Source organism: Oryza sativa, chromosome 7, assembly GCF_034140825.1.
Source record: "Oryza sativa Japonica Group chromosome 7, ASM3414082v1".
NCBI lineage: Eukaryota > Viridiplantae > Streptophyta > Magnoliopsida > Poales > Poaceae > Oryza > Oryza sativa.
In genome coordinates, this window is record NC_089041.1 from 27,950,614 (window position 1) to 27,977,088 (window position 26,475).

Genomic DNA, 26,475 nt, shown 5'->3' on the forward strand with positions numbered 1-26,475 from the left:
GATAAAAAAATATAATAATTGAAGTATTTGACACCTTGAATTATAATCCATAACGATAACACCACGGTCCACTGGCAACAACCTGAGAAAACTACTTGACAGTACACTTTATTCACTATAGCTGTATGCACATGCGACTCGCATGCCCCCACTGGACGGGTATAAATGTAAGAACTAATGTGTCCAGAACCAAAAATACGATTACATAGGACACGAATCCTGTACAGGAATGGAGAAGTTTAGAAGTGTGTCTTCACTGCCTCTGCAAATAGCAACCTAGCGTCAGCAAACCAATTTACAGGGGGGTGGTTAACTAGGGCGTGCAAGTGCAAGGGCGCAAAGAAGAATCCTCCACGATCATGTGAAACTTCGTTTCAAAAGATGCCTTGGGCAGAGCTTCCACAAAATCGCAGTCTTTGGGGGCACTTCGGTGCTTCACAAGTATGCCAGTTGTTATTTTGTTTTCCTTGATGCGGTCCCAGGAAAAAATCACCTGGAAAGTACCAAAGAACACCTTCCTGTTGTCTAATCTGATCACTTGGGAATTGCAGTAGATCACTTCGCCGATTGTACTGTTGTTGCTTGCTTGGCAAGTACTCGTTCAAACTCGGCACAAGCTTCAGGAGAGTCTTCTTCACTTGGTGGTACCAGTTGCCAGAAGAGTGGCAGATATGCCTCCCATTCTCTCAAAATCGTGGCACCTTTCTCGCTGCCTGTTTTTTCCTGTAAAAGCAACGTTCAGTGTTAGCGAAATGGGAAATGAACGAGTAGTCGGTGCTAAACTTTCCGAAGTGAACTTCACTTACAACGTAAGCCTCAATCAAGCCCTTCAGCTGCATCTGCCCGGCTGGAGCATTCACTCTCTGCATCTTCACAATCTCCTTGTTAACCTAAGGAAACACAACTAATTGTCAATTCTTTACCTTGACAATGACCTTCATACATGAACAATTTACTCATGCAAAGTGATGAAATAGGCAACGAAAGTTATTAGAGATGATAAGATTGTAATATTATATCAGAACATGTAGGCCTTTCTAATCATCATTCCCTGTACTTGCGTAGAATCATGTTTTTTTAGATAAAAGGCCTGACGACGTAGAATCATGTAAAACATGTTAGTCTGAGGTTGTCCTAAGCCGAGCATGCAACTAGACAGAAATATGGAAAATGATATTAAAAAGAACAAGTCCTAACTGGCGTATATACGTGCATGTTATCAAGCTAGTAAAACCAGAAGTTTCAAGGTTATGAAACCTTTGGGACGAGTGTATCATCCTCATCTAGAATATAGGCAAGGCCACCCGTCATTCCAGCTGCAACATTCCTCCCAACTCTGTCGATTGAGAAATATCCATATATCAGGACAAAAGAAGGCGATTCTCAATATGAGAATCCTGCATGTGGTACTTACTTGCCAAGTACAACTACACAGCCACCAGTCATGTACTCGCAGCAATGATCTCCAGTGCCCTCAACCACTGCTTGACCAAGGGAGTTTCTAACTGCAAATCTTTCACCTGTTTTGCCTCTCACAAATACCTGACCACCAGTAGCTCCATACAGACAAGTGTTACCAACTATAGCAGCATCCTCAGGAACAAATCCTGTTTTTTCTACAGGAACTACAACCAGCTCTCCACCAGCCATACCCTGCATTTTTTTTAAAAAAAGAAAAGGTATTATAAATCTGGTCAGGCACAATTTTCAATAGCGCTGCATGCCTGTTTGCATTAGATACCTTTCCCACATAATCGTTGGCCTCTCCAACTAGCCGAATATTCATTCCAGGAGTTAGGAAACATCCAAAGGACTGCCCTGCGCTTCCAGTAAACCTGAAGGGCAAAAAATCATTATGTTCCTACCTTTTCATAAGAGAAATCGAATTAAAAAAAAAAAGAAAACGGTTAACATACGTAATGTTGAGCTGGCCTGCAAATCCTGTGTCACCATACTTCTTGGCAATGACACCTGCTACTCGACCACAGACAGCCCTGTCAACATTGTAAATTTGAAATGTCTTGGAAACCTCCTTCTCATTCTCAATCGCATCGGATATCTGCAAAATAGAATATATATAAGTAATGCTGCACCATTAAGCAAGATACAACTAAACAGTTAGCTTTAAACTACAATTAAGGACATCGTTCGTCCTGGTTTCAAGCTGACCAAGTAGCAGAGTCAAGGATTACTTTGGCTGACTATTCACAAATCAGTCACTAGTGAAGTTAATGTAACTGAGAACCGAATAGAAAACATTACATCAGGATCGGCAAGGATTGTCTCGTCAAGAACAGGGCCATTACTGTGGACATCTTGACTCCTTATCTGAGAGCTACTCCATTTGGGTAATCCAGCACTCTGGTACAATGAGATTGATTACTATAACAAGCATATGGTTGAAATGCCAACTACTAAAACAAAACTGGCAGTTAACTCTGTACCGATAAGAGGTATTTGAGGTCAATGTGCTGTGTTTTCGCCAAAGAGACATGCTTTGCTTTAAGTATATCTGTTCGCCCAATTATATCATCGAGCTTTTCAAAACCCAATTGGGCCAATGTCGCTCGTACCTGGATAATTTAAGCATGAGTATGAAATACGCTGATATGTGCAAAATAAGATATATCACATGACCATAATTGCTACAGAACAAGATTAATACAGATAGCAATAGTAATGTGAATGATGCCATACCTCTTCTGCAACAAAGAGGAAGTAGTTTACAAGATCACCAGGAACACCAGGAAACCTAGCACGAAGTTCTTCTCTCTGCAGGTACATGGAATGTAGGATAAAATACCAGTGTAGGTCGATCTTTTAAGGTGTAAAGATAGAAACTCAAAAGAGGAAGGAAAAAAAATAGCTTCTATTGCCATTACCTGACTAGCAACTCCAACTGGGCAATTGTTTGTGTGGCAAATGCGTGCCATGACACATCCAGTAGCTATCATAGCCACAGAACCAAAACCATATTCATCCGCGCCCATGGCAGCAGCCATAAGGACATCTAGGCCACTTCTGAATCCACCATCCACCCTAAGTACTACCCTCTCTCTCAATCCATTTTGTATAAGTGTCTGGAGACAAGCTAACTAGCATTAGAACAAAGACGATGTTTCAATAGGTAAAAGAAGCAAATAGATGAAGCAAACCTGGTGCGTTTCTGAAAGACCAAGTTCCCAAGGACCCCCAGCATGCTTGATTGAACTAATTGGGCTAGCTCCAGTGCCACCATCATGACCTGATATCTGTGTGACAGAAATACACGTATTTCAAATAAGTTTTCATAAATAATCTAATTCAAATGTTGCAATAATCTATCTGCGTTGAAGCAAAAGGTTATATAGTTTAGTACTACCTCCATCCCAAAATATAAGAGATTTTTGGGACGGAGGTAGTACATTCATTCAATTTGTACATATGTTCAGTATCTTCATTAGTATGGGTATTTTTTGAAGAGAGCATCATGCACCACACTGCTGAGATTTTGGGATCATTTTAGTAAATTTCTCAAAGAATCCTCCACGATCTATAACAGCTTCTTGGGCACATTTTTCACTAGATAGTGGCATTCATTAGCAAGTACTCAGTGTTGAGGCATATGCCACTTTAGTAAAGGAATCAATATTTCTCAATATAGAGAAAAACAAACTACAGAAGAGAGTCCTATCATTGTGAATACCATATATAAATGACAAAATATGTAGCATAAGATAGCAAACAAAACCATATGCGACCTGATAGAGGGATAGCATTGCAGCTAAGAGTTAATGGTACAAAAATAATAGTTGAATAGCAGTAAACCATGGCAAGAGTTAACTCTGAATAATTAACACAGAAAAGTTTAACCAACCTGAATTATGTCTGCGTTTCCTTTGGATACTCCAGAAGCTACAGTTCCAATTCCTGCTTCAGCTACAAGCTTTACAGATACCTTCGCTTTTGGATTGATCTGCTCCCACCAGATATTGAAAAAAAAATGTCTTGGTAAGTGCCAGGGAATGCACCAACTCTACTTCAAATGTCAACAGTAGGTAAAGGTAACAAAAGTGCTCCAATTCTTGCAAGCTACAACAAACTTTTATTCTAAAGCTTATGTAATTCTCCCACAGCACCAACAATATTTCTAGTTGTCATTGGCTCATTGCACCAATACTAAGAGAAGACAAACCTGATGAAGATCATAAATTAACTGTGCTAGATCCTCGATTGAATAGATGTCATGGTGGGGTGGTGGGGATATGAGAGGAACTCCAGGTTTGGAGTTTCTCAGCCGAGCAATGTATGCACTGACTTTTTTCCCTGGAAGTTGGCCCCCTTCACCAGGCTTTGCCCCTTGTGCAATCTTTATCTCAATTTGTTCAGCATTTACTAAAAATGTTGGTGTAACCCCAAAGCGTCCAGATGCAACCTGTAAGAGGATGGTATAAGTGAAAACTAACTCAAAGATACTAATACACTAGAAAATGGACGTTATGTACTCTTGATTAAGGACTACTCTAGTAAGTAAAGGATGAAATAGTTAATCTGCACTAATATATAGAATGAAATTAGTTAAGCATGCTCTGTATCTTTATTTTTTGTGACATAGAGGACACATTATAAGGACAATTTGGCAAAAGTTAAACATGCTCATATTCCAACACAAGTAATGGTTTTGAAAATAGAATGTTATCTTCCATCCAGAATATTATAATAATGCCCAAGGAAAATTTGAGAAAAAACACACAGATAATGACAATTAAGTAATGCAGATAGCACCCATGAAATTCTGATGCTGCACCTGCTTAATGGCACTTGTGGCAGTGTCTCCATTCTGTAGACCCTTGAGATGAGGAAGTGTTGGAGAATACCCATCCTCTACATCTGCAAGGGGACTCCAGCGGATTGGGTCCTGAAAAGAGAGAAGTCCATAAGCAATTTTCTCTTGTAGTTTCCACTTGATCTGTTTGACATAATTAAGTATATATCTTCATCTCAGGGAAAATTATCTGACACACCTCACCACCTTCTCCGGAGTTAGATTTCCCACCTATTCTATTCATTGCAATTGCAATAGCTTCATGTGTTTCTCTGGAAATAGCTCCAAGGGACATTCCACCTGTACAAAATCGCTCAACGATGGAGGTTGCAGGCTCAACTTTACCGATAGGAATAGGGGCACGATCACTCTTCAACTCTAGAAGATCTCGAAGAACCTGCAGTGTAAAAGATATAGTGGTGAACCAAATGCAACACCAAAAGGATCTGTGGATTGGCCAACTGCAAAGTAAGGAGTAAGCATCACTAACATTGACAGGACGGCTTGCAAGATGTTGTTGGTAGACGGTGTATGCATTGTCACTTTTTTCACGAACTGCTTTGTGCAGCAGCTTTGACATCTCAGGATTATTTGCATGATATTCACCTGTTCAGAAAATATAAAAGCAACAAAGTTTCAGTATTAAATAATAATGCACATGAGTACATAAGATGATAAACTTGAAATTTCTTACATAAAAACAAATCTCTAAGCATCAACTTTAGGGAATCTTATAGGAAAACTTCAGAGTATTGTCCGTTCTATTGAAACTATAAAGCCATGTTTTGTAAGCATCTACTGTTGCCTCTTTGTTTTAGAAAAAGGTGTTTCAACTTTCACCCTTACACGGGCGTAGGTGTGGATCAAATCCAGGATCACATGCCTGTGCAGCCCAAAACTCCATCCCACAAAATTCATGCAGGGATATTACTGGTATATCCTTTACAATAGAATAAAAGAATTTCTAGAACCAGAAGACATCAATAAATAGTACCATGGCACTTGACAGGAGAGGATGCATGAAAACATTTTTTTTATTGGTGAATCCCTAGAGGGACCCAACCAAACTTAGATTCTGAATCACAGTGCCTTAGTATAGTGTCAGATATAAAACGAAAAACACATTCTGTACAAAACTAGATCTCAGATCATCGAATTGATGTCATTTTGATTGAGCAAATGGCAACAAACAGGGGTGTTCGTGGCAATTCATGAGTTAGATGCTACCTCCAGGTCTGGATTGAATGAATCCAAAGTTCTCTAGCCTCTTCGCAGTATCTTCTGAGAACGCCTTCACCCAGAATGATAATGTTTCTCTACCCAGCTTTGCAAAGAAAAGGATAGGGGTTGTGGTGTCAGAGAAGTGTTAGCAGGTAACAATAAAAAAGAGATAAATAGTACACGAATAGGAGATCGTCAGACAATTAAATACTATGTGAGACAAAGAAAAAAAATAAAACCATGTAGGAATTGAGAATTGTGAATGGCGTTCAAGTGACTTGAAGTAGCGTACTGAAAAATTGTAAAATACCTCATCAAGGGTGAGACCTCCAATTTTCGATACACTTCCACAGAAGGCGAGATCAACAACCTCTTGACCAAGGCCATAAATTTCGAAGATCTGGGCTCCACAATAACTGTCCAAAAAAAAGAGGATACGTAAAGATATTGCAGAGGTAGTTCAAACTTCACAAGATTGGAACCATAATTCTGTCACACTGTATGAGGGAATATAAACAAACCTTGAGAGCAATGATATTCCCATTTTTGAAAGAATCTTGAGTAGGCCAGATTTTACTGCCTGAAAAAATATATATTAATTAATAAAAAATGTAAAATGACATATGAAGTACTAACTACAAGCTTACAAGTGATACGGGATAACTCATTCACAAATCAGAGACCTTTAACATGAGATGATGGATCATAAAAAGTAAAATGCAGTATCAGACTCGAGTACATTAACAGAGTGGCAACAGTATAACAGCATGCAACAAACTAGTCACAACTCAAGCTATAGAAATCATACCTTGATAAAGTTTCTTTGGGCCTGCTCAATGGTCACCGTGGGCATCTTCCCGTTTCGCATCAAATTAACAGTTTTGTTGCTCAGCCTCCATTGCCGGCATGTTTCTAGTGCCAGATACGGACATATAGCACTAATGCACAAAACAAGAATTAATACAAGTAAATCTAAAAGCAGATGCAGCACTGTTAAGACTATCTGGTTCCTAGAGGAAGTGCACACCTATGACTACAACCTACACAAAATCAATTGAGTGAAAAGGAAGAACACACCTAGTTTAATGGATCTCTTGTATCTTAGTTGTGTTATATTACGGCTTCTTGTGTTAAGCACAATGCTAAATTCCAATCCCATTCATATGTTAATTCAGAGTGTATGCATTCATCTAAGCAGGATTCGGATGCAAAATGAAGCAAATATAAGTAATGAACTGGTGGATATTGAAAGAAATCTATGTTGACAATAAAGTCATACCTGGCACCATATCCGATCAAGCAAGCAAACTGATGGGTGCTAAAACACTGAGCAGTATCAGCAACAATGGAAGCAGACATCCGAAGACCATTTTGAATCAAATGCTGGTGGATGGCACCAACAGCTAGAAGTATCGGGATGGCAGGGCGAGTTGGTTCCTACATCATTAAGCAATTTAATATTGCAATCTAGGAAACATGAATAAAGCAAATAGCACAATCCTATCTCAACTGTATATCTCATTGTACTAGTAAATAGTCCGAATTTGAATAAAAAAACCTTTGCATTTTGATCTAAACATGGAAGAGAAAAAAAAACTAGGTAGATTAGCATTCGGTCATGAAGCTTTCATGCTACAAACTTATGTGCATCTGTGGATACATCAGTACTGCAGTAGTCATCATTACAAAATTCTATAAATCTAAACTGTGATAGTAAGTAATGCTCCTGACAGACATATAACTGGGCAGGTAACATATAAAATGTAACTAATCGATACTACCGAGGTACCAATTATGTGGCCTCGTCAGAGTATCATTGCACCATGGATGTAAGTGTTTATAATAATTATAATTATTATTAGAGTTCAAATAAGGATAATTGGTTAATATTATCCACTACGGAGTAATAAACATTTGAATAAAGAAATAAAACACACTCAATCTGTTGGTTATGTAAAGGAGTGAAATAAAAATGTAAAGATGTCTTAGCCATCCAAGACTATGAAAATAGCACAGCTTTTACGTTAAATGCTACTACCTCCGTTTCAGGTTATAAGACTTTCTAGCATTGCCCACATTCATAAAGATGTTAATGAATCTAGACATATATATTTGACTAGATTCATTAACATCTATATGAATGTGGGCAATGCTAGAAAGTCTTATAACCTGAAACAGAGGAAGTAGGATTTTAAAATGTCAGAACTCAGAAGCTACTCACGAGTGCTTCAGAACGATCAGAAAGCACAAGAAGTTGAGAACCATTCCGCACAGCAGCATCAGCTTCATCACAAAGAACCTTAATAGCCTTATCAAGGGAACCATCTAGACCTTTACGGATGTCGAAGTATGTCGAGAGTACTTTAGGCTTCAGTTTTGAGTCATTCAAAAGTGATTCTAGTTCACCTTCATTAAGCACAGGACTTGATAGGGTAACCTGAAAATTCAACAAGATGGTGTCTTTATATTCCCCATGAATTCAAAAAAAAAAAAAAAAAACTATTTCCTTCAAAAGAACTACCTGATCAGCATTTTCAGGGCCAACTTCCAAGATATTGCGCCGTTTACCAATATTGACTTCAAGAGACATAACCAAACCTTCTCTGAGGGGATCAATAGCAGGATTTGTAACCTACAAATCGGACAAAATGCATTATTATGTCCAGCAGAAGGCAGGATTTCATCTTGCTATAATTACTTTTGTAAATGAGGAAAAAAATCAATGGACAACAGGCCATTGTTGTGCATCACTAACAGTTGAAACACCAGTTGCACAAAGAAATACACACTATTAAACAATGAGAAAAGCACTTTAGGTGTTTAACAAGTTGTCTGGCATAATATCAGCAAGGATTTACTTACTTGTGCAAATCGCTGTTTGAAATAATCAAATAACATGTGTGGCTTTTGTGACAACACAGCTAATGGAATGTCGTCACCCATACAAAATGTTGGTTCCTTGCCTTGTGAAGCCATTGTTTCAATTACCATTTGAACATCTTCACTCGAATATCCAAAGGCCCTGAAGACAAAGACAGTAATCTCAAATTAAATATCAAGCCTGAATGACCATCTAGCATATATAAGCTTTATGTCTCATCAAATTTTCTGTGCAGCAACGCCTGATACTCTGATCTACAGAAAAATAGGTAAGTGCGGAGTAGTACACATCGAGAACATACCAAAATCAGCCAAATTGGTTGAAAAGAATATTTCTAGGCATGGCGTTTTACCAAGATCAAAAGCAAAGTTTTGGGCATATCCTCTGAAATCTGAATGAATCTTACTTCTTCTGGTGTATTCAGAAATTGAGATGTTTCACAATTTACACCTTCACCATATTTAGTTGCTATTGTGATATTTCACAAGATATAACACTACAAAAAATGGATGGCCTGCCAATATAATCTTTGTATTAATGGTTAGTTTAGGTTTACTGGTGTTTCATTAAAAAAATTACTGGCGCATTCTGATACAATTTTATTTTGAAATGGGAGTTTTTCTTTTTTTTTATTGGGATATGTACAACTAGAAAATAGAAAAACTAAAGACGCTACATTCTATTTCTCTATCGCATTGGGCATAGATAATGGAAAGGAACAATTAAGTTAGATAATGATATAATCAGCTGTAGACTACATTTGTCCATCAGGAAGAGTAAAACTACATTGCAATACAAGGAATTTAATTTATATATGTAAAGTTACACAAATATTTTTCAACACAAATACCAGGTACAAATGTACAATCAGCACATAGACTTGCTATCTCAAGCACAAACATACTTAGGTTCCACAAGGAGAAAAGAACAAAAGAGATGATTGTTTAGGAGAACAGTAGGGGAGTTCCCAATTGAAGGAAAAGAAAGAACAGATGTTCAAGATCGATGGAACAAAGTCTGAGGGATTCTTACTGCTGGTGTCTCAAGACCGTTTCATTGTCCATAGCAACAGATGACTGGAAGTTGACAGGCTTTATTGAACGTGTACTTTGCTGCAACCAGGATCCATAGGGGTTCGCTGAAGCCACACTTTTCTTCACTTCTGTGTTTTCAAGCACCTAAGATGATTCATGAGGTTTAGCACATATATTTGAATTGTCTGGAATACTCAAAGCAAGAAAGGAAAATGGTTATTTCATTTCTATTCTAACCTGGCCAGTTTGTAGGTCAACCGTTATCATCATTCCAGGACCCAATCTTCCTTTCATTACTACCTTTGACTCATCCATTGGTATAACACCAACCTGTAGATTGTCATAAAAAAAAAAGCTAGTGATCAGTAAGAACCATACAATATAGAACTTTGGGGACTCCCACAGGGCATTTAAGAAAGTGATCCAAAGTAACTCCATCAAGTGTTGCAGTATGGTGGCACAAGGTTAATATTTTATTGTCATGATTTTAAATATAATATATCGCATTTCAACTGCTCAAAAGATAGTAAAAAATAGGGTAATAGAGTATGAATTGCCATCCAAAGAGTCGAACATGATTTGGACTTAGCAAACTTAAGCATAAGTTGACTTAACAATTTCATGAAGCAACTCGTCTATCAAGAGCAGCAGTGATCATCTACGTAAACCAATTCTTCAAATTATGCATCCAGTAAGCCGTAATTAAATGCTCAATGGTGTATGCAATACTATATAAAAAGCTGCCGGTATAAGGAAGGTGTGAGGGAAGCTTCTTTAAGACAGAGGAAAGGAAGAATAGCATGGCATCCATGTACCCTGCAAATGCTATTTACTTCACTACAATTGAGGTACTGTGCATTTACTCTGCCAACTTAATTGCCATGTGGTATCATTATAGGATGATACCACACATGCATGGGCATAAAACATAACATCCTAATAGGAACGAAAACACTAACTTCGTAATTTTCTCCTAATCACCTGTTGTAGATGTCAGACCTACACTTTAGCAAATGGACACAATACTTACTCAATGATATCTGAACTCTGCGGTTTGGTATAGAAGGGTGTCAGTATATCTGCAATAAGTTATTGGCAGATAAACCAAATGCTCCAATTCAAGAATTTCAAAATGGAGATTTCACTATACATGAGAATATCAATGTTTCTCTCTAATAACATTGTCACCGAACAATCAATTCTATACAGAAGAATAAAATTACCAGAACATCAAAAGGGCATACCTCAGATGCAACATAAACAAAATCATCAGATGTTCTCCAATAGCGTGCTGGGCGGAGACCATTTCGATCAAGACATGCTCCTACTGTCCTTCCATCACTGCACGCAAGAATATACCAAATCGAACTTGTAAGCAGTGTCAATTCTGTTGCAGGATGCTCTAAATTGGAGAAGTATTGGAATATCTTATTCATGAAAACAGAAAGCATCCTCTATCATGGGGACTAGTTCAGCAATATTTCAGTTCAGCAATATTTCATTATTATTTTAATATATGTTGTTATTTTGCATATATCAGTTTTGTCTCCTATATGGAATTTTATTGCTGTACCATGCTTCAATAGGTTTCTACAGCTACACTTAGATATCGTTTGCCAATACTTCTAATGACAGCATGTAGCCTTCTCTTATGATTTTATCTTTCACAATAAATAGCTACTTGGTGCATCCTTATTTCTTGAATCAAGGTATATAAATTAGAAGGAAGTCAAATCTGCTGATGCATGAGATGCCTTTGACCAAACTGTGCAAGAAAACTGTGCCTACACATCATGAACTGACATAGCAAAAGAAAATAAATTAAATACCTAACAGATTAACACAAAAATGATTTTACCTAAATAAGAGCAAAGCAGGTCCATCCCAAGCCTCCATTTGACCTTTATAGTAGTCATAGAAGTCGATTACCTAATGCACAAATGAAGAGAACATTCACTTGAACAGAACTGCTTGCACTAGTTAATATGTGAGGAATTTGATGCATACCCATGGCTTCTATATATACTAACGCATTCCATACCTCAGGATATTTTATTGACAATGTAGGATGGTTCTTGTATGCCTCAGGAACGAGAATCATCATAGCTTCAGCAGGACTTCTGCCACTTCTTAGCAGTAACTGGTGCAAGAAAGAATTTGATGATTTAATAATAACAGCAGTTTTGCAACAACTTTTAATGCATTGAAGAAGAGAGCAGGGTGTGTGATGCACATTCAGATTAATATATATAAATGATAATGCACATTGAAATAGATCGAGTAAAAATCATGTTGCTTAGCAACTAGCAGTAACTTGCAACTTTATAACATTTAGAAGTACAACTTCATTCTCCACATCTCAAAAGCATTAATTCAAAGTATCATAGGATGTTTGTACATGCTGTGCATCTTTCAATTGTTTCAAAAACTTTGAACTGGCCTTTTTCGTCAGATTTCTGTATTTTACTTCTCAATTGTTATCAAAATGTTAACATCCTACAGCTGCTAGACAAATTATGTGTTGTTAAGCAAATTCACCAAAGGAATTTTGAACGGTCAAGGAGTGCCCCAAAAAACTGGCTCTAGAATTATTACAAAAAAGAAAGCAAAATTATGTTAATTGTGTGGACAAGAAGCATAAGTAATGGATGCTCCATGTGCAGTCTCTTACTTCAGCAGTACTGTCAAGGTTTGCTGAATCAGATGCTTTAGGATCACCAAATGGACGTATTTCATGCTCACGCCCACGCCATACAGGAGATTGTAGTGTGGCTTCCCTTGATCGCATCCAGTTCAAGTTCCCCTGCAAGGAAAGGATAGACTATGAATACACTTGAGGTATGTTTAATCTTCAATAACACACTTTTGCTAAACATCAGATACAGCGAACAAATAGAAGAATTATAGATTCAGGAACAAACCTGTATTGTATTAATCTCTCCATTGTGTCCAAGTAACCTCATAGGTTGAGCAAGAGGCCATCTAGGGCTTGTATTGGTACTGTATCTTCGATGGTATATGGCAAAAGGTGATTTGTAGAGTTCATTCTGAAGGTCCAAATAGAATTGCCCAAGAATCTCAGATCGAAGCATCCCCTTGTAGACTATAGTTCTGCTTGACAAAGAACAGAAATAAAGTTCATCTGCCCAACTAGCAGATTTTGTGGCCCGCTCTATCAGCTTCCGGCAGATGTACAACTCTCTCTCTATGTCATCAGCATTATCTTCTTTTGCAACTTTCACAAATATCTGTTGTATATTAGGCATGGTTTCTTTTGCATAGCGACCTACCACTGATACATTAAAAGGAACAGTTCTCCAGCCAAGAACCTCAAGGCCTTCGTCAGTGAATACCTTGGCAACAACTGAAAAGGCAACATGGTGACATTCAGATCATGCATGACAATGGTACGAAACCAACATGGTAACTGCTGGCTACCAACCATAAGAATGTATTTTTTTAAAAAAAAAATAGAAAACAGGATATGGTACTTAACCACCATATCCATTTTCACTTGTGAAGCAGATGTCATTGTGAGTTTTATAAAATAATTGTCCCTTTGAAGGGATGAAAATTTTAGCACACAAGAAACTGAAAATGCATTTGTTATAGGTTATAGTTGTAGATACAAATAAATGATATTTACTTTCTAAAATTTCATGCAAGGGATAATAGTGAGTCAGAAAAGGGTCAAGGTGTCATGGGATATGAAGTATGGCAGCATGAAAACTCCCAAATAAAACATACCGAAACAGGTGGCAACAAGATATGCATTGCGAACATAAATGTTATGATCCATACGAACACAGGAAATATTGCACTTTGAAAGCAAGAAATGCTCGGTAATGTGGGCAGAAAATTGAGGTAAGCATAAGAAACACTCTACCAGCTTTGGCTTCTTCCATAGAATTCTCGTCTTGTGGAAGAAAGACCATTCCGACACCTGTATTTGTTCTGTCCAGGGGAGCAAGCCCTTGCTTGTTGGCCCAGTCATTGAACAAGTCCCATGGGATACCACTCATCAGTCCTGAACCGTCACCGGAGTCATTGTCCGCTCCACACCCACCACGGTGCTCCATGCAGCCAAGAGCCACAAGGGCATCCCGGACAATATTGAATGAAGGCTCATTTTTCAAGTTTGCGACAAATCCAACACCACAAGCACCACGTTCTGATAAGATTTCATTCAAATCTGCAGCCTGATAAATAGAAAGGAAATACTGATATCAACAAGAGCAAAACACACTGCTTGATTTACAGCATCATAATTGCGACTCAGAATACAATCTTGCATTCAAGACATTCCAGAAGAGCCATGGAAAGTACATTACAGCCTTTTTCACCAATGCATTACACAATGTGGTACTCCTGGAATTCGATCGCGATCAGTACCTACCACCACAGCTGTCATGTATCCGTTCCTTACCAAATAATTGTTTATCGCACCTGCATTTGTTGTAGTTTGTTCACTTACTACCCTACTGTTTTAAAAAAATCCACAAAAGGAACAGCGCAACAGCGACAACTTGCAGTGAACAAGGATCAACTAGAGATTAAAAAAAGCTTGCACATGCAAGTAGCTTTTGCATCAGGACAAAAGCCTATCCAATAACAGTGATCAGGAGGCGTTAAATAATCTGAATCATCAGTTCCATGAACCACCTCTACCGCAGCTTACTCTGATTTCCAATGTATTCGGGGCGACCGCAAATCCACTAGAAGCATGTATAGAGAGAAAAATAAACCAAAATGGCCTCAAAACTAGGGATGAATCCATGAAAACACGTATGGGCTCATAGCTTCATAAACCAATCTAATCAGTAATCACCACAACCAAACATGCAAAACCCCAAAACACCGACCCATCCAAGCGCCATCTCTCACCCAACCATCCGCACCACTGTACAAGCGCCTGATCGGCGGAGCGGCCCATACCTTCTGCGCGGGCTTCTCCGCGGCCTCCCGTCGTCGTGGCAGGTCGAGCACCGCGCGCGGGGAGACGCCTCCCCACCCGCGCCGCGCGGCCGCGAGCGGCGGCGCCCTTGTCCCCCTCGCCCTGAGCCTCCGCGCCGCGGAGCGCGCCGCCGCGCGCCCCGCCAGCAGCGGCGCGGCGCGCGGGAGCGGGAGCAGCGCCGCGGCTGGCGACGGCGCCGCCGCCGCCGCCGCACGTGGGAGCGTGGCCATGGGCGCGCCGATCCGGTCCCCGGCACGAGACCACACCACCACCCCTCGTCTACCACCACCCAACAACGAACGAACAAACAATACACGCGGCTGCGCTTCCGCGCGTGATATATCTCCAACGACGGGCGCGCGGGAGGCGGTGGTGGTGGATGCGGGAAGGCGACAAGGCGTGGATCGTGTGGAGAGGAGGGGGAGAGGAGAGGATAGGGCGGGGGGGAGGGAGAGGGATGGATGGATGGGTGCGTGTGGAGTAGCGGGCGCGCGGGTGGTTACGGACGACGAGGAAGACGACGACGAGAGGAGGATGCCGGATGCGGATGCCTCTCGGGCGCACGGAGAGTCGCAGGCGAGGGCGAGAGGCGAGAGGCGAGAGGGGAGGAACGGCGCCGAGCGAGGGGGGCGCCGAATGGGTGGGAGAGCGAGGAGGTGGGGAGCGGCGGACTCGCGGTTGGGTTTGTGTGGTTTTTTTTGAAGGCGGAGTTGTAGTTGGATTGAACTGATTTGATTGCCTTTTGGGGGCTTTTGGTGGGGCCCGGACTGGGGCGCATTGGTGGCCCGTGGCTGGGATTTTTGACGGGGTTTTGCAACGGACTTGACTTGTTTAGCCTTGTACTCCTTCATTATGGATGCTCCTATTTTTTTTCTTTTGTTGCTGGCCCTGGGTATTGCTCCAGTAGTCCAGTATCATAATATGTACTCTCTTTATTCAAAAATAAATAGATCTAATATGAAATACTACCTCCGTCTCAAATTAAGTGTAGCCATGATAATCCGTGTCCAACGTTTGATCGTCCGTCTTATTTAAAATATTTATAAAAAAAATTAAAAAAATAGTCACACATAAAGTACTATTCATGTTTTATCATTTAATAACAATAAAAGTAGTAAACATACAAAATTTTCAAATAAGATAAACGGTCAAACGTTGGATATAAACAGTGCAAAACTGTACTTATTTTGGGACGGAAAGAGTATACCACATCCTAATACTACCTAGATATGGTGTATTACATACTCGATTTGTTTTTTATAAGACGGGGAGAGGTATAGAGATGCAACCGGTGTGGGCAAGCAAGATTTTTTTTTGCCCGCTTATCGTTCTTTCTTCTTAAATATGTACTATCTTAAAAAAAAAAGAACTAGCAAGCGGGGATTTTATGTGGGCAGTGGGTTTTCTTCTTAAATGTGTACGTTGAGTGGGCCTTTGTTGTAGTATTTTATTTGTATTTTCACATTTTTAGGGAGAAAATACATTGTTTTTGGAAGAAAAGGCAAGAGCTTTGCCCTTATGTATCGATAGAGCAGGAGTTTTAATAATGATTTTAGGGTGGGTGGAAAGATTACACATGAAAATATGACAAGAAAATATATAAGATTGATGTTTCTTTTCTTTACTACAAATTAGTTCAGGAGGAGGAGTCATGGCAATTGGTTATGCGTCTTCCGTGTAATAAAAAGGTTTAGCATATCAACATTGAATAATAGGCTCATTAGCTATATCAGACAATCATCACCAGGGGAACTTTTAGATGTTCTCTACAGTGCCAGGCTCCTAGCAGCCTTACAAATCAAAGATGAAAAGTCTTGTCTAGTTCCTTCTATGAGCACCTAATTAAGATTCCAAACTCCAAATTATTCTGCCAGTGCACTGTATTCTGGTGCCACTTTTCATTGTTCAGTTTATTTATTCTCTTAAGCTCCTCTCCTATCTCCATTTGCCACCTGTAGATGTCAGTGTTATTAGTCCTTAATTAAGTTCTCTTAATATTGATGTAGAATCTCGATAATGGAGATGGTTAAGGACAAATATAAACATTTTGTCAGTAGCTTGTCAAGATATGAAGATGAATTGCATGTCCAGCATACTTAACACAACATATGAAAGGGATCTAAGATGTACTGAAAATTATACAGTCTGAATATATTTTATAAAACCTTATATTGTTCCAAAAACTTTGTTCGCGTAAAAAGTACTTTTCAAAGTTAAATTCTCAATCTGAACAGAAAAGGGACATGTCTTGCCATGGCATAAAATGGATTATGCTATTTCAGTACTAGTTCCCTGAAAGAGAATACTCCTATCTTCCCACACCATCACGATATAAATTGTTTGCATAAAAAGAACTTAGAAGTTAAATTCTCAGTCGGAATGGAAAGGAACGTGGCATGGCATTAAACGGATTATGCATTTATGCTATTTTAATACTAGTTCCCTGAAAGAGAATCTCTTCCCACACCATTGCAAATGTTCACACGTTGTTCGAATTTTAAAATTCCAATATGCAGTATATAACACAAAGGCAGAGTTAACATATCTCTATCAACCAGTGAACTTCACGTTCGTGGTTAATGTGATTGAATAAAACAAAACTAGCTTGCTCAGCACCCATGTCACCATACATGCTGACATAGCTTTACCAATCTACTTATCTAGTCAATGGATCAAACCAAATCTTTAAGCAATTCGTCCACTAGTGCCAAAAAGAATGCAAAAATAAGTAGAGATGAGTAAAATACAAGAGGTTGTGTCAGGATTCAGGGTAGCAAGTAGCAGCTCCTAGCAAGCAGCTTGCCTTCATCTTGATAAAATTTTACACAAAACTGGACTTGGCTCTCTTTGTACAGCTGCTGATAGATTTAACACCACCTGTAGAAACAGATCATTAACTGAAGAACGATGTGGATATTTGTGGCTCAAGTTCAGCTGTTCAAGTCAACGTTGGTTATCTCTGTACGGGATTAAAGAAAAAATGAACGAGAAGAAATCTGCCTCACCTTGCCCTCTGAATATTCTGTCCTGTCAGGCTGTTCGGTGCACTTAATAATTCATGGAAAAAGTCCGGAGATATTGTCTTAGCTTGAGATGAAAGATGGAGTACGTCAGAATGAAGTTATGACTGAATATCACAGAAAAAATATGCGTCAGAACAAATCATTATCTGGATTGTTCATGCCCGGCAACAATATTGTTTGTTGCCACTGGCAACTAGCTCCAATAGTAGGTGACAAAGAGCTTTTCTGGAAGAGTTCTAGTTGACAAAACCAAGTCATTTGATTCAACCATTCTCAAGCATCAGTACTATTTTTTATTTTACCAATTCATGTCAGGACTATTATGCAAGAGAAGATAGTGTTTCCACATATAATCCAAATATTAAAAGCATTAGCTAAAATTACCTTTTTCTGAATGTGCTTATGTTTGATTGCTGATAAAATATCTTTTTCTAAATGTGCTTTTGTTTGATTGCCGATCCCACTTGTCTTTGAAATCATGAAGAGTAGGTGCACAACTTTCATCATCTCTTCTGTGTTTTTCTAGTGAAATTGTTTCCGTTGCCAGTGGAGCACCCAAAATGGCAGAACTGGTAGTACTAATCTACAGGGACAAACATTGCCATGATGGTCTTTCAGCTTCGTGCTCTCTGAACGAACGGAAAGGGAGATCTTCAGAGTTGAAACACTTGCTGTGCTGTCTAGTACAAGTACAGTTTCTGCCAATCAAGCTGATGTAGTTGTAGGATACAATTGAAAACAATGTCGCCACTAATCACTATTAAGTAGTACTCCTAACTTGTGTCCTCTTCAAAAAAGAAAAAGAAGGCTCTCATAACTTATGGAGCTCCATGAGTGCGACAACTTTGTCCACGGTTCGGATGGAGTCATGGGGAGATGAGTTTACCTGAAGAAACAAAACATGTGCGAATTGGAGTAAGCTGAAGTGTAAAGCAGTTGCCGGTGCAGGCACCAAAACTGAATACTAGCTCTGAATAGCTCGATCCCTGTGTGTCCTTCAGCTGACAGTGAATGCTACATGAGAAAGTTGGTAGCACAGAGTGATTGATTCAGACTGTCTGCTGGCCCATCAGAGGTGCTAATAACAGCGTATCCGCTTTCTAGCATGCACTGAAGCTGAAGCCTGAATGCTCCGTTGCAAAGCTCAAGTTTATGGGCTGCTCACTTTCACTGCTCAGTTAGCTTGGCTGTAGTGTTAGCTGCACCATGAATCCATGATTGGTAATAGTAACTTGGAAGGTACCATGCACATATCGTGGCTATCTAAAACTCTGAATTTGATTGCATTGTACGCTAAAAAACACTTAATTTTCAGATTAGTTGATGTATTAAATTTCCGTTTAGAAATTCAATTAATATACAGATCCAAATGATAATACATGAAAATAGTTCTAGAAGTAGCTGAATAAAATTCGGCCCATTTACTAGACTCCTAGATTCGGCCTTGTTTGGATGGGCTCGAGATGAATCCTGGGCTAACCACCATGGATGGGTCGGAATAGAGGAGGGAAAAGTACACGCAAGGTCCCTCAACTTGTCATCGAGATACAAAATCGTCCCTAAACCGCAAAACCGGACATCCGGCATCCCCCAACTTACAAAACCGGTCATAAAAAGTCCCTCGGCGGTTTTCACCCGGTTTTGTCCCACGTGGCGGCTGACTCAGCGTGGGACCCACGTGGGCCCCACATGTCATGGAGACCACGTCAGCCTCCTCTCTCTCTTCTCTTTCCCTTCCTCTCCCTTCCTCATCTCTCTCTCTCACTTATCTGCAAAGCTAGCCGGGGCGAGCAGGAGAGGAGGAGGGCGGCGCCACGACGGCGGCGGCGGCGGCCGTAGTGGGGAAGCACGGCGGAGGCGCGGGGAGCCCGGAACCCTGCCGACGACGGCGAGCCCGTAGCCCTTGAGCCCGACGAACTTTGCTACCTGGGCGCCGATGCCGTACTCGCGGGAGTCGACAGCGAGGCCGAGCTCGACGTTGGCCTGGACGGTGTCGTGGCCGTCGTCCAGGAGGTTGTAGGCGCGGTGGCCGTGCGACCAGGGGAGCAAGGTGTCGGCGGCGACGACGCGGGAGCAGGGGAGCAAGGCGGCGGCGACGGGCGCGGCCTTGACCTCGCCACGGTGCGCAATCTCAACGGCGTCCGCGTGGCCGACGAGATCCTGCGGCTTGTCCCGGACGCCGCCGCGTTCCACACCACGCTGCGGTGCGTGAAGGAATCGACAAGCTGCTCAGAGGATTCGACGGCGCCGCGCCGTCGCATCATCCGTCGTCGTCTTGCAGCCAGCAAGGAGCCGCGGCTGCAGCGGCAGCAGGAGCAGGAGGCCATCTCCGCCGCGGCCACCTCGACGCCGAGGATCTCCGGGCGGCGCGGCCGACGGGGAAGGAGCGGCGGAGAGGATATCGACCGGCCGGCTCCCCACCCGGCGAACGCGAGCGCGAGCGTGAGGTTCGTGCTGGGCGGTGACGCGGCGGCGGAGACATGGGACAGCAAGCTCGGCGGCGGCAGGCGAGCGCGGCTGCGGATGGGGAGCGGTGGCGCCGACGACTCCGCACCGCTCGGCCTCATCGCTGTCGGCGGCTCCGGGCGCGGGCGGAGGTCTCCTCTGATAGGCGATAGTGGCCACGGTCACCGTGCCACTGTACGCGGCGGGGGCGTCGCACCGCCTGCTTCTCGTCGCTCGTCCGCCATCACCGACCGCACGAGGGGGACGAGGAGGCCGGCGAGCTCGCGCCGCCTTGAGCCCGCGCGCCGCCACCGGGGAGCCGCCGTCGCCGGCCGCACCACCCTCCGGCCACGCACGCCGCCGCCTGTGCGAGAGCAGAGAGCGAGAGGAAGGAAGGAGAGAGAGAGGAGAAAAAGAGAGAGGGTGCTGACGTGGTCTCCATGACCTGTGGGGCCCACGTGGGTCCCACGCTGAGCCAGCCGCCACGTGGGACAAAACTGGAGTCAAAACCGCCTAGGGACCTTTTGTAACCGGTTTTGTAAGTTGGGGGACGCCGGATGTCCGGTTTTGCGGTTCGAGGACGATTTTGTATCTCGCTGACAAGTTGAGGGACCTTGCGTGTACTTTTCCCAATAGAGGACCATCCAAATGAGGCCTTTGTCGTGTTGGCAGAGAAGCCCATGCCTACGCCTTGCTGCGGCCTCACGGGTAAGCGGTAGAACTCGACCTGTCTAGTGTTCTGCTTTGGATGCCATTGCCATGTGAGCATGTAATGTGATTATGTGAGTGACTCCGTTTGAAGATGAAGATTACGGATAGAAAAACATTAACGTATTATTAATTATTAATTGAACTTTATTTCTTTAACTTGGAAAAAAAAGACTTATCTAATATTTTTAAGTAATTTTTATATGAAGATACTAAATACGCTGTTTAACAGATTGAAAAACGTATTAATTAACGAAAATCGTGGTAAATTTGTATCTTAACAAGAAGAGCCACATGTGAGACGGTACGGTGCAGCCACCCCTCTCCAAAATACAATGGACCATAGCAAGCAAAGCAAGCACAGGCACGCAGGAGAACCGACTAGACGCTAGAAACATGAGACAGGACGGGCACTGGCCTCAATAGTCCAATAGCATACCTGGCGATGCCGCGATGCTCGGAACAACCACAAGAAGACATCGCCTGAGCCCCAAGCCCAATAGGGTACACGGTGAAGCTGACGAACTGGTTTAATAATTCTAACCTTCTGACTCACATAGCCTTTCACAGTTTCACTCGTGACTGGCCTTGCGTGCAGTCCTTCACACCTTCACCGACATGCATGCATTGATGCATCATACATACTCTAACTTCAGAAGAGATGCGGAGCCGAGATTCAATCAAACTACTTCAGCTTCACCAAAAAGTGAAACAGAGTGGAATAAAGTGATACAAAATAAACGAACTACAGATAACCTACTTGGAGGAGCTTCAAATCCTAAGAAACACTTGATTGGTTGGCAGTTTTTGAGAATCTGAAAAAAAAAAACAGAGTATACAACTATAAGAATCTAAATAAACACCGGGCTATTTGAGGAGTTTCTAATTCGAAGAGAAGCAAACAGGTCCAAAAGTATGATTTGGGTCACTCTAAACTTCGTTTTAAAAGTTAGATTTAATAGTTAGAATCCTGCCAAATATGACCAGTTAACCGGGCTCAAATCTTTTGGCAGGATATGCGGCAATGCCATGGCCTACCTGCAGTCGGCGTTTGTGTCAACTGCATATGCGGTGCGGCGACGACTGCATATGCTCTTGCTTGGACTTGAAAGTCATATTCATATTGCGGTTGCGGGTCTACTTCTGTCTCTAAACGCGGCTGTTACTGCGCGTCGCCGTTCTCAATCACGGCATCTCTCTCCCACGTACGGCAGAGAATATCACGCGTACTTACCCAAAACCCCAAACTGCAACCCACTATTTTAGCTGATTTTTAACCGACCATTATACGGTTCATGAACCAGATCCACAACCTCACGTGTACTCACTCAGTAAAAAAAAAACAATCTAGACAAGGATAATATAAGGTTGTGTTTAGTTCACACAAAAATTAAAAGTTTGGTTGAAATTGAAACGATGTGACGGAAAAGTCGAAAATTTGTGTGTGCAGGAAAGTTTTTGATGTGGTAGAAAAGTTGGAAGTTTTGAAGAATTGTTTTGTAACTAAACACGGCGCTAGTACAATAAATATGAAGACGAGCATTCTCAGATTCGTTACAGTAGGCTATATCTCATTCTTACCTAGCTTGTATTTTTATGGAGGGCCTACATCTCATCTGACAGATAGCCTTTTAGAGCAGGTACGTTAGTAGACTATAAGCCAATTATAAACATATTTTGAGAAGATAGATAGGGAGAGAGACGAGCAGCGGGCTACAGATTTGTAGCCAGCTATAGCATAAATTCTAAGATGCAATCTATATATGATAGGTGGCATCAGATAACTATTGTATGAATTGGCCATTAAAATGACTACATATAATTTAGAGTTAGCAGTTGGCTATAGCCCATGAGCTGCATGCCAGGATTTAGTTCACACATGCCATATGGGCACCTCCATGCAAAGACATTTTTCTCCTCTCCTTCAGCTGTCCATGCAAAAATTCTCATCGGATTTCGAGGGATTCGAGTGACGACACGCGCGCAGGGGTACGTGGTGCTCGCCCATTGGCCGGACCGCCGCCTCCGATCACGAGCTCGGTCCCCGGCCAGCGTCGCCATGCATGGCGCAGAGGCAGCCGAGGCCCCCGCCGTCCTCTGCCCGATACGTCCAATGGCGAGGCCTCACGGGCGGGCCAGGGCGCGGCCGCTCGCCGTGTCGTTTCCCGCCATGGCTCACGTGCTCCCCCGCTATATAGCTCGCTCGGCCACCTCGCCGCACCACCGTGTCACCCGCCATTGCTGGTCTTTGCCTTGCTGTGGTGAGAGAGATCGATGGCGCTGAGAATGAGCATCGCGGCGATGTCGGTGTTGGCGGTGGCGGCGGTGCTCGTTGTGGCCGGCACGGCGGCGGCGGCGGCGGCGTCGTGCCCGGCGACGCCGCCGGACGCGGGGGCGACGCTGCAGGTGTCGCACGCGTTCGGGCCGTGCTCGCCGCTGGGGGCGGAGTCGGCGGCGCCGTCGTGGGCGGGGTTCCTGGCGGACCAGGCGGCGCGCGACGCGTCGAGGCTGCTGTACCTCGACTCGCTGGCGGTGAAGGGGCGCGCGTACGCGCCGATCGCGTCGGGGAGGCAGCTGCTGCAGACGCCGACGTACGTGGTGCGCGCCCGCCTCGGCACGCCCGCGCAGCAGCTGCTCCTCGCCGTCGACACCAGCAACGACGCCGCCTGGATCCCCTGCTCCGGCTGCGCGGGCTGCCCCACCTCGTCGCCGTTCAACCCGGCCGCCTCCGCCTCCTACCGCCCGGTGCCGTGCGGCTCGCCGCAGTGCGTGCTGGCGCCCAACCCGTCGTGCTCCCCCAACGCCAAGTCCTGCGGCTTCAGCCTCTCCTACGCCGACTCCTCGCTCCAGGCCGCGCTGTCGCAGGACACCCTCGCCGTCGCCGGCGACGTCGTGAAGGCCTACACCTTCGGCTGCTTGCAGAGGGCCACCGGCACGGCGGCGCCGCCGCAGGGCCTCCTCGGGCTCGGCCGTGGCCCGCTCTCCTTCCTGTCTCAGACCAAGGACATGTACGGGGCCACGTTCTCCTACTGCCTCCCGAGCTTCAAGTCGCTCAACTTCTCCGGCACGCTCCGGCTCGGCCGGAACGGGCAGCCGCGGCGGATCAAGACGACGCCGCTGCTCGCCAACCCGCACCGCTCGTCGCTCTACTACGTCAACATGACCGGCATCCGCGTGGGGAAAAAGGTGGTGTCGATCCCGGCGTCCGCGCTGGCGTTCGACCCGGCGACGGGCGCCGGCACGGTGCTCGACTCGGGGACGATGTTCACGCGCCTGGTGGCGCCGGTGTACCTGGCGCTCCGCGACGAGGTCCGCCGCCGCGTCGGCGCCGGCGCCGCCGCCGTGTCCTCCCTCGGCGGGTTCGACACGTGCTACAACACCACGGTGGCGTGGCCGCCGGTGACGCTGCTGTTCGACGGCATGCAGGTGACGCTGCCGGAGGAGAACGTGGTGATCCACACCACGTACGGCACCACCAGCTGCCTGGCCATGGCGGCGGCGCCCGACGGCGTCAACACGGTGCTCAACGTCATCGCCAGCATGCAGCAGCAGAACCACCGCGTCCTCTTCGACGTGCCCAACGGCCGCGTCGGCTTCGCCCGCGAGAGCTGCACCGCCGCCTAGTCGCCGTCGCCGTCGCCGTCGCCGCCGCCGCCGTCTCACTTTCGCTGCTGCTTCAATTCTTTGTAGCTTAGTGAGCTAGCTTCTCAGGTGAAGAATGTTTCAGTGGTTTATTTAGTCTGGGTTTGGTTCGTTGATTAGATCCTGATGATAAGTGAAGTGAAATGTGCACGTTTGTGATGTTTAATTAGGTGCTGGATTAATTCAGCTAATCCCTTGCTTTAATGTAGTAACATGATGTTTTAAGAGAAGTTGGGCCGTTGTTTGAAAATACAGAAGTTATTGGGCCGTCATTGCATGCCCACTATCTGCAAATGGGCTTTGAACTCACTGGAGGTATGTGTGTCATATCGAGCCCACTATCTGCAGAAATTCAGATGAAACCCTCAGCTGGACCGGCCCATTTCCTTCTTATTAGGCCGAAAAATAGTTCGTGCCATTCCATTCTCTTCCACGTGTTCTTCACGTGAATGCGACGAGTGAAATGAAAGCACCCGTGACGTTGCATTAGCCATCAGGCAAAGCATCCAGTAAACATCCGTACCATGTGCTCACGTCCATCATCTGTACGTGTGCCACAATTATTGTCCCCCTCTACTAATGAGGAAGGCGTATTGGCCAGCAATTTCTCCTACATATGGTGGCGTTTGTTTCCGATGAAAATAAAGAAAGACAGAGCACACAAAATAAGAAAGCCACTAATAAGTTGTTATAAACTTAAAAAATAATTTATTTGATATTTTAAAGCAATATTTATATAAAAAGTTTTCATACGAAACATACCGTTTAGCGTATCAAAAACGTGCTCTAATGAAAAGTTGAGAAAAAAAACACACATATTTTGACAATTTGACCCTTTAAAAAAAAACTAATTTTACAAATGAACTGCGGCCAAAACTTAGGGCTGTTTTGGTTTGATGACAAAATTTGCCCTACAAAATAGTTGGCACTTTAGATAGTACCTTGTTGATGTTTGGATTGATGCCAAAATTTACCAAATATAATACAACTCCTACAAACCAATTCTACCAAAATATTGATTTGGCACTACCAATGATTTGGTAGGGCACCAAACCAAATGAGCCCTTATTTCAGAAATGATCATTTTGTTCAGCGCCAAATCGTATGGCGCTGAATTTAGACACCTCAGCGTCACGTCAACTGGCGCTGAATGCCATGCCACTGCGAATGGAAGGCTGAGTTGGCATGCCAACATGCATTCAGCGCCGTGCTATTTGGCGCTGAGGTGTTTGGCGCTGAACAAAAGGGTTATTTTTAAAATAAGTTTTAGCCATGGTTCATTTGTAAAAATTAGTTTTTGTAAAGAGGCATATTGTTAAAATTTGTGAAAAAAAACATATCTTAATTAGAAAAGAATATGGCCATATATAATCCAATGTTCCGTTCGTATGCATGCTTATTGCACTGCGATGAGGAAGGCTATGTCAGAAGCAAACTAGAGGGACTCTTGTTTAGAAATATTTTGAGAAGCAGTCACTGAGCATCCAACCATTGAAAATGTAGAGAAGTTCGAATTTTAACAAAAAAATCTAAACTATCTGAGACGCTGAAAATTAGGAAAATACCCACAACTGCTAGAAACCAAGGGCGGATCCAGCATAGAGACGGAGGGGTCTTAACCCTCACTACTGACGTGAATACTATAAGAGCCCCTACGAAAATCGCACTAAAATATTTTACCATGTGTAGATGGGAGAGGGGCTATAACACTATCTAATTTGCTCAGATTCACTGTTATTTTTTTCTGATCCGTCACTACTAGA

The 26,475-nt window shown here is 43.2% G+C and overlaps 2 protein-coding genes across 2 annotated transcripts; one reads left to right on the forward strand and one right to left on the reverse strand.

The window, feature by feature from the left end:
• Nucleotides 1-10: 10 nt before the first annotated feature.
• On the reverse strand, nucleotides 11-15,208 carry LOC4344164 (ferredoxin-dependent glutamate synthase, chloroplastic-like). The gene is made up of 33 exons (NM_001403231.1): nucleotides 14,876-15,208; nucleotides 13,827-14,139; nucleotides 12,862-13,304; nucleotides 12,612-12,743; nucleotides 11,982-12,080; nucleotides 11,799-11,869; nucleotides 11,185-11,281; nucleotides 10,178-10,270; nucleotides 9,939-10,084; nucleotides 8,888-9,047; nucleotides 8,547-8,657; nucleotides 8,247-8,462; nucleotides 7,305-7,462; nucleotides 6,834-6,963; nucleotides 6,547-6,605; nucleotides 6,336-6,441; nucleotides 6,032-6,128; nucleotides 5,295-5,410; nucleotides 5,004-5,201; nucleotides 4,787-4,897; nucleotides 4,175-4,414; nucleotides 3,857-3,955; nucleotides 3,156-3,251; nucleotides 2,883-3,080; nucleotides 2,698-2,772; nucleotides 2,445-2,573; nucleotides 2,263-2,361; nucleotides 1,917-2,059; nucleotides 1,742-1,835; nucleotides 1,415-1,653; nucleotides 1,258-1,336; nucleotides 807-890; nucleotides 11-723 (listed from the first exon to the last, which is right to left on the reverse strand). The coding sequence occupies exons 1-33, from the start codon at nucleotides 15,122-15,124 to the stop codon at nucleotides 556-558; spliced, it is 4,848 nt and encodes a 1,615-aa protein (NP_001390160.1). The 5' UTR covers nucleotides 15,125-15,208; the 3' UTR covers nucleotides 11-555.
• An 8,054-nt stretch (nucleotides 15,209-23,262) lies between these two features.
• LOC4344165 (aspartyl protease 25-like) lies at nucleotides 23,263-24,962 on the forward strand. Its single transcript, XM_015790260.3, has one exon. It carries the CDS (start codon nucleotides 23,345-23,347, stop codon nucleotides 24,692-24,694), a length of 1,350 nt encoding a protein of 449 aa, XP_015645746.1. The 5' UTR covers nucleotides 23,263-23,344; the 3' UTR covers nucleotides 24,695-24,962.
• The last annotated feature ends 1,513 nt before the right edge of the window (nucleotides 24,963-26,475 follow it).

Excerpts from the sequence above, each read along its gene's own strand:
- LOC4344164 (NM_001403231.1), bottom strand. The coding sequence starts at position 15,124 with ATGGCCACGCTCCCACGTGCGGCGGCGGCGGCGGCGCCGTCGCCAGCC. Across the intron at positions 11,870-11,981 it reads TGTCAATAAAATATCCTGAG|GTAATCGACTTCTATGACTA; the intron begins GTATGGAATGCG and ends TTTGTGCATTAG. Across the intron at positions 1,836-1,916 it reads GCAGGCCAGCTCAACATTAC|GTTTACTGGAAGCGCAGGGC; the intron begins GTATGTTAACCG and ends TTTGCCCTTCAG.
- LOC4344165 (XM_015790260.3), top strand. The coding sequence starts at position 23,345 with ATGGCGCTGAGAATGAGCATCGCGGCGATGTCGGTGTTGGCGGTGGCG.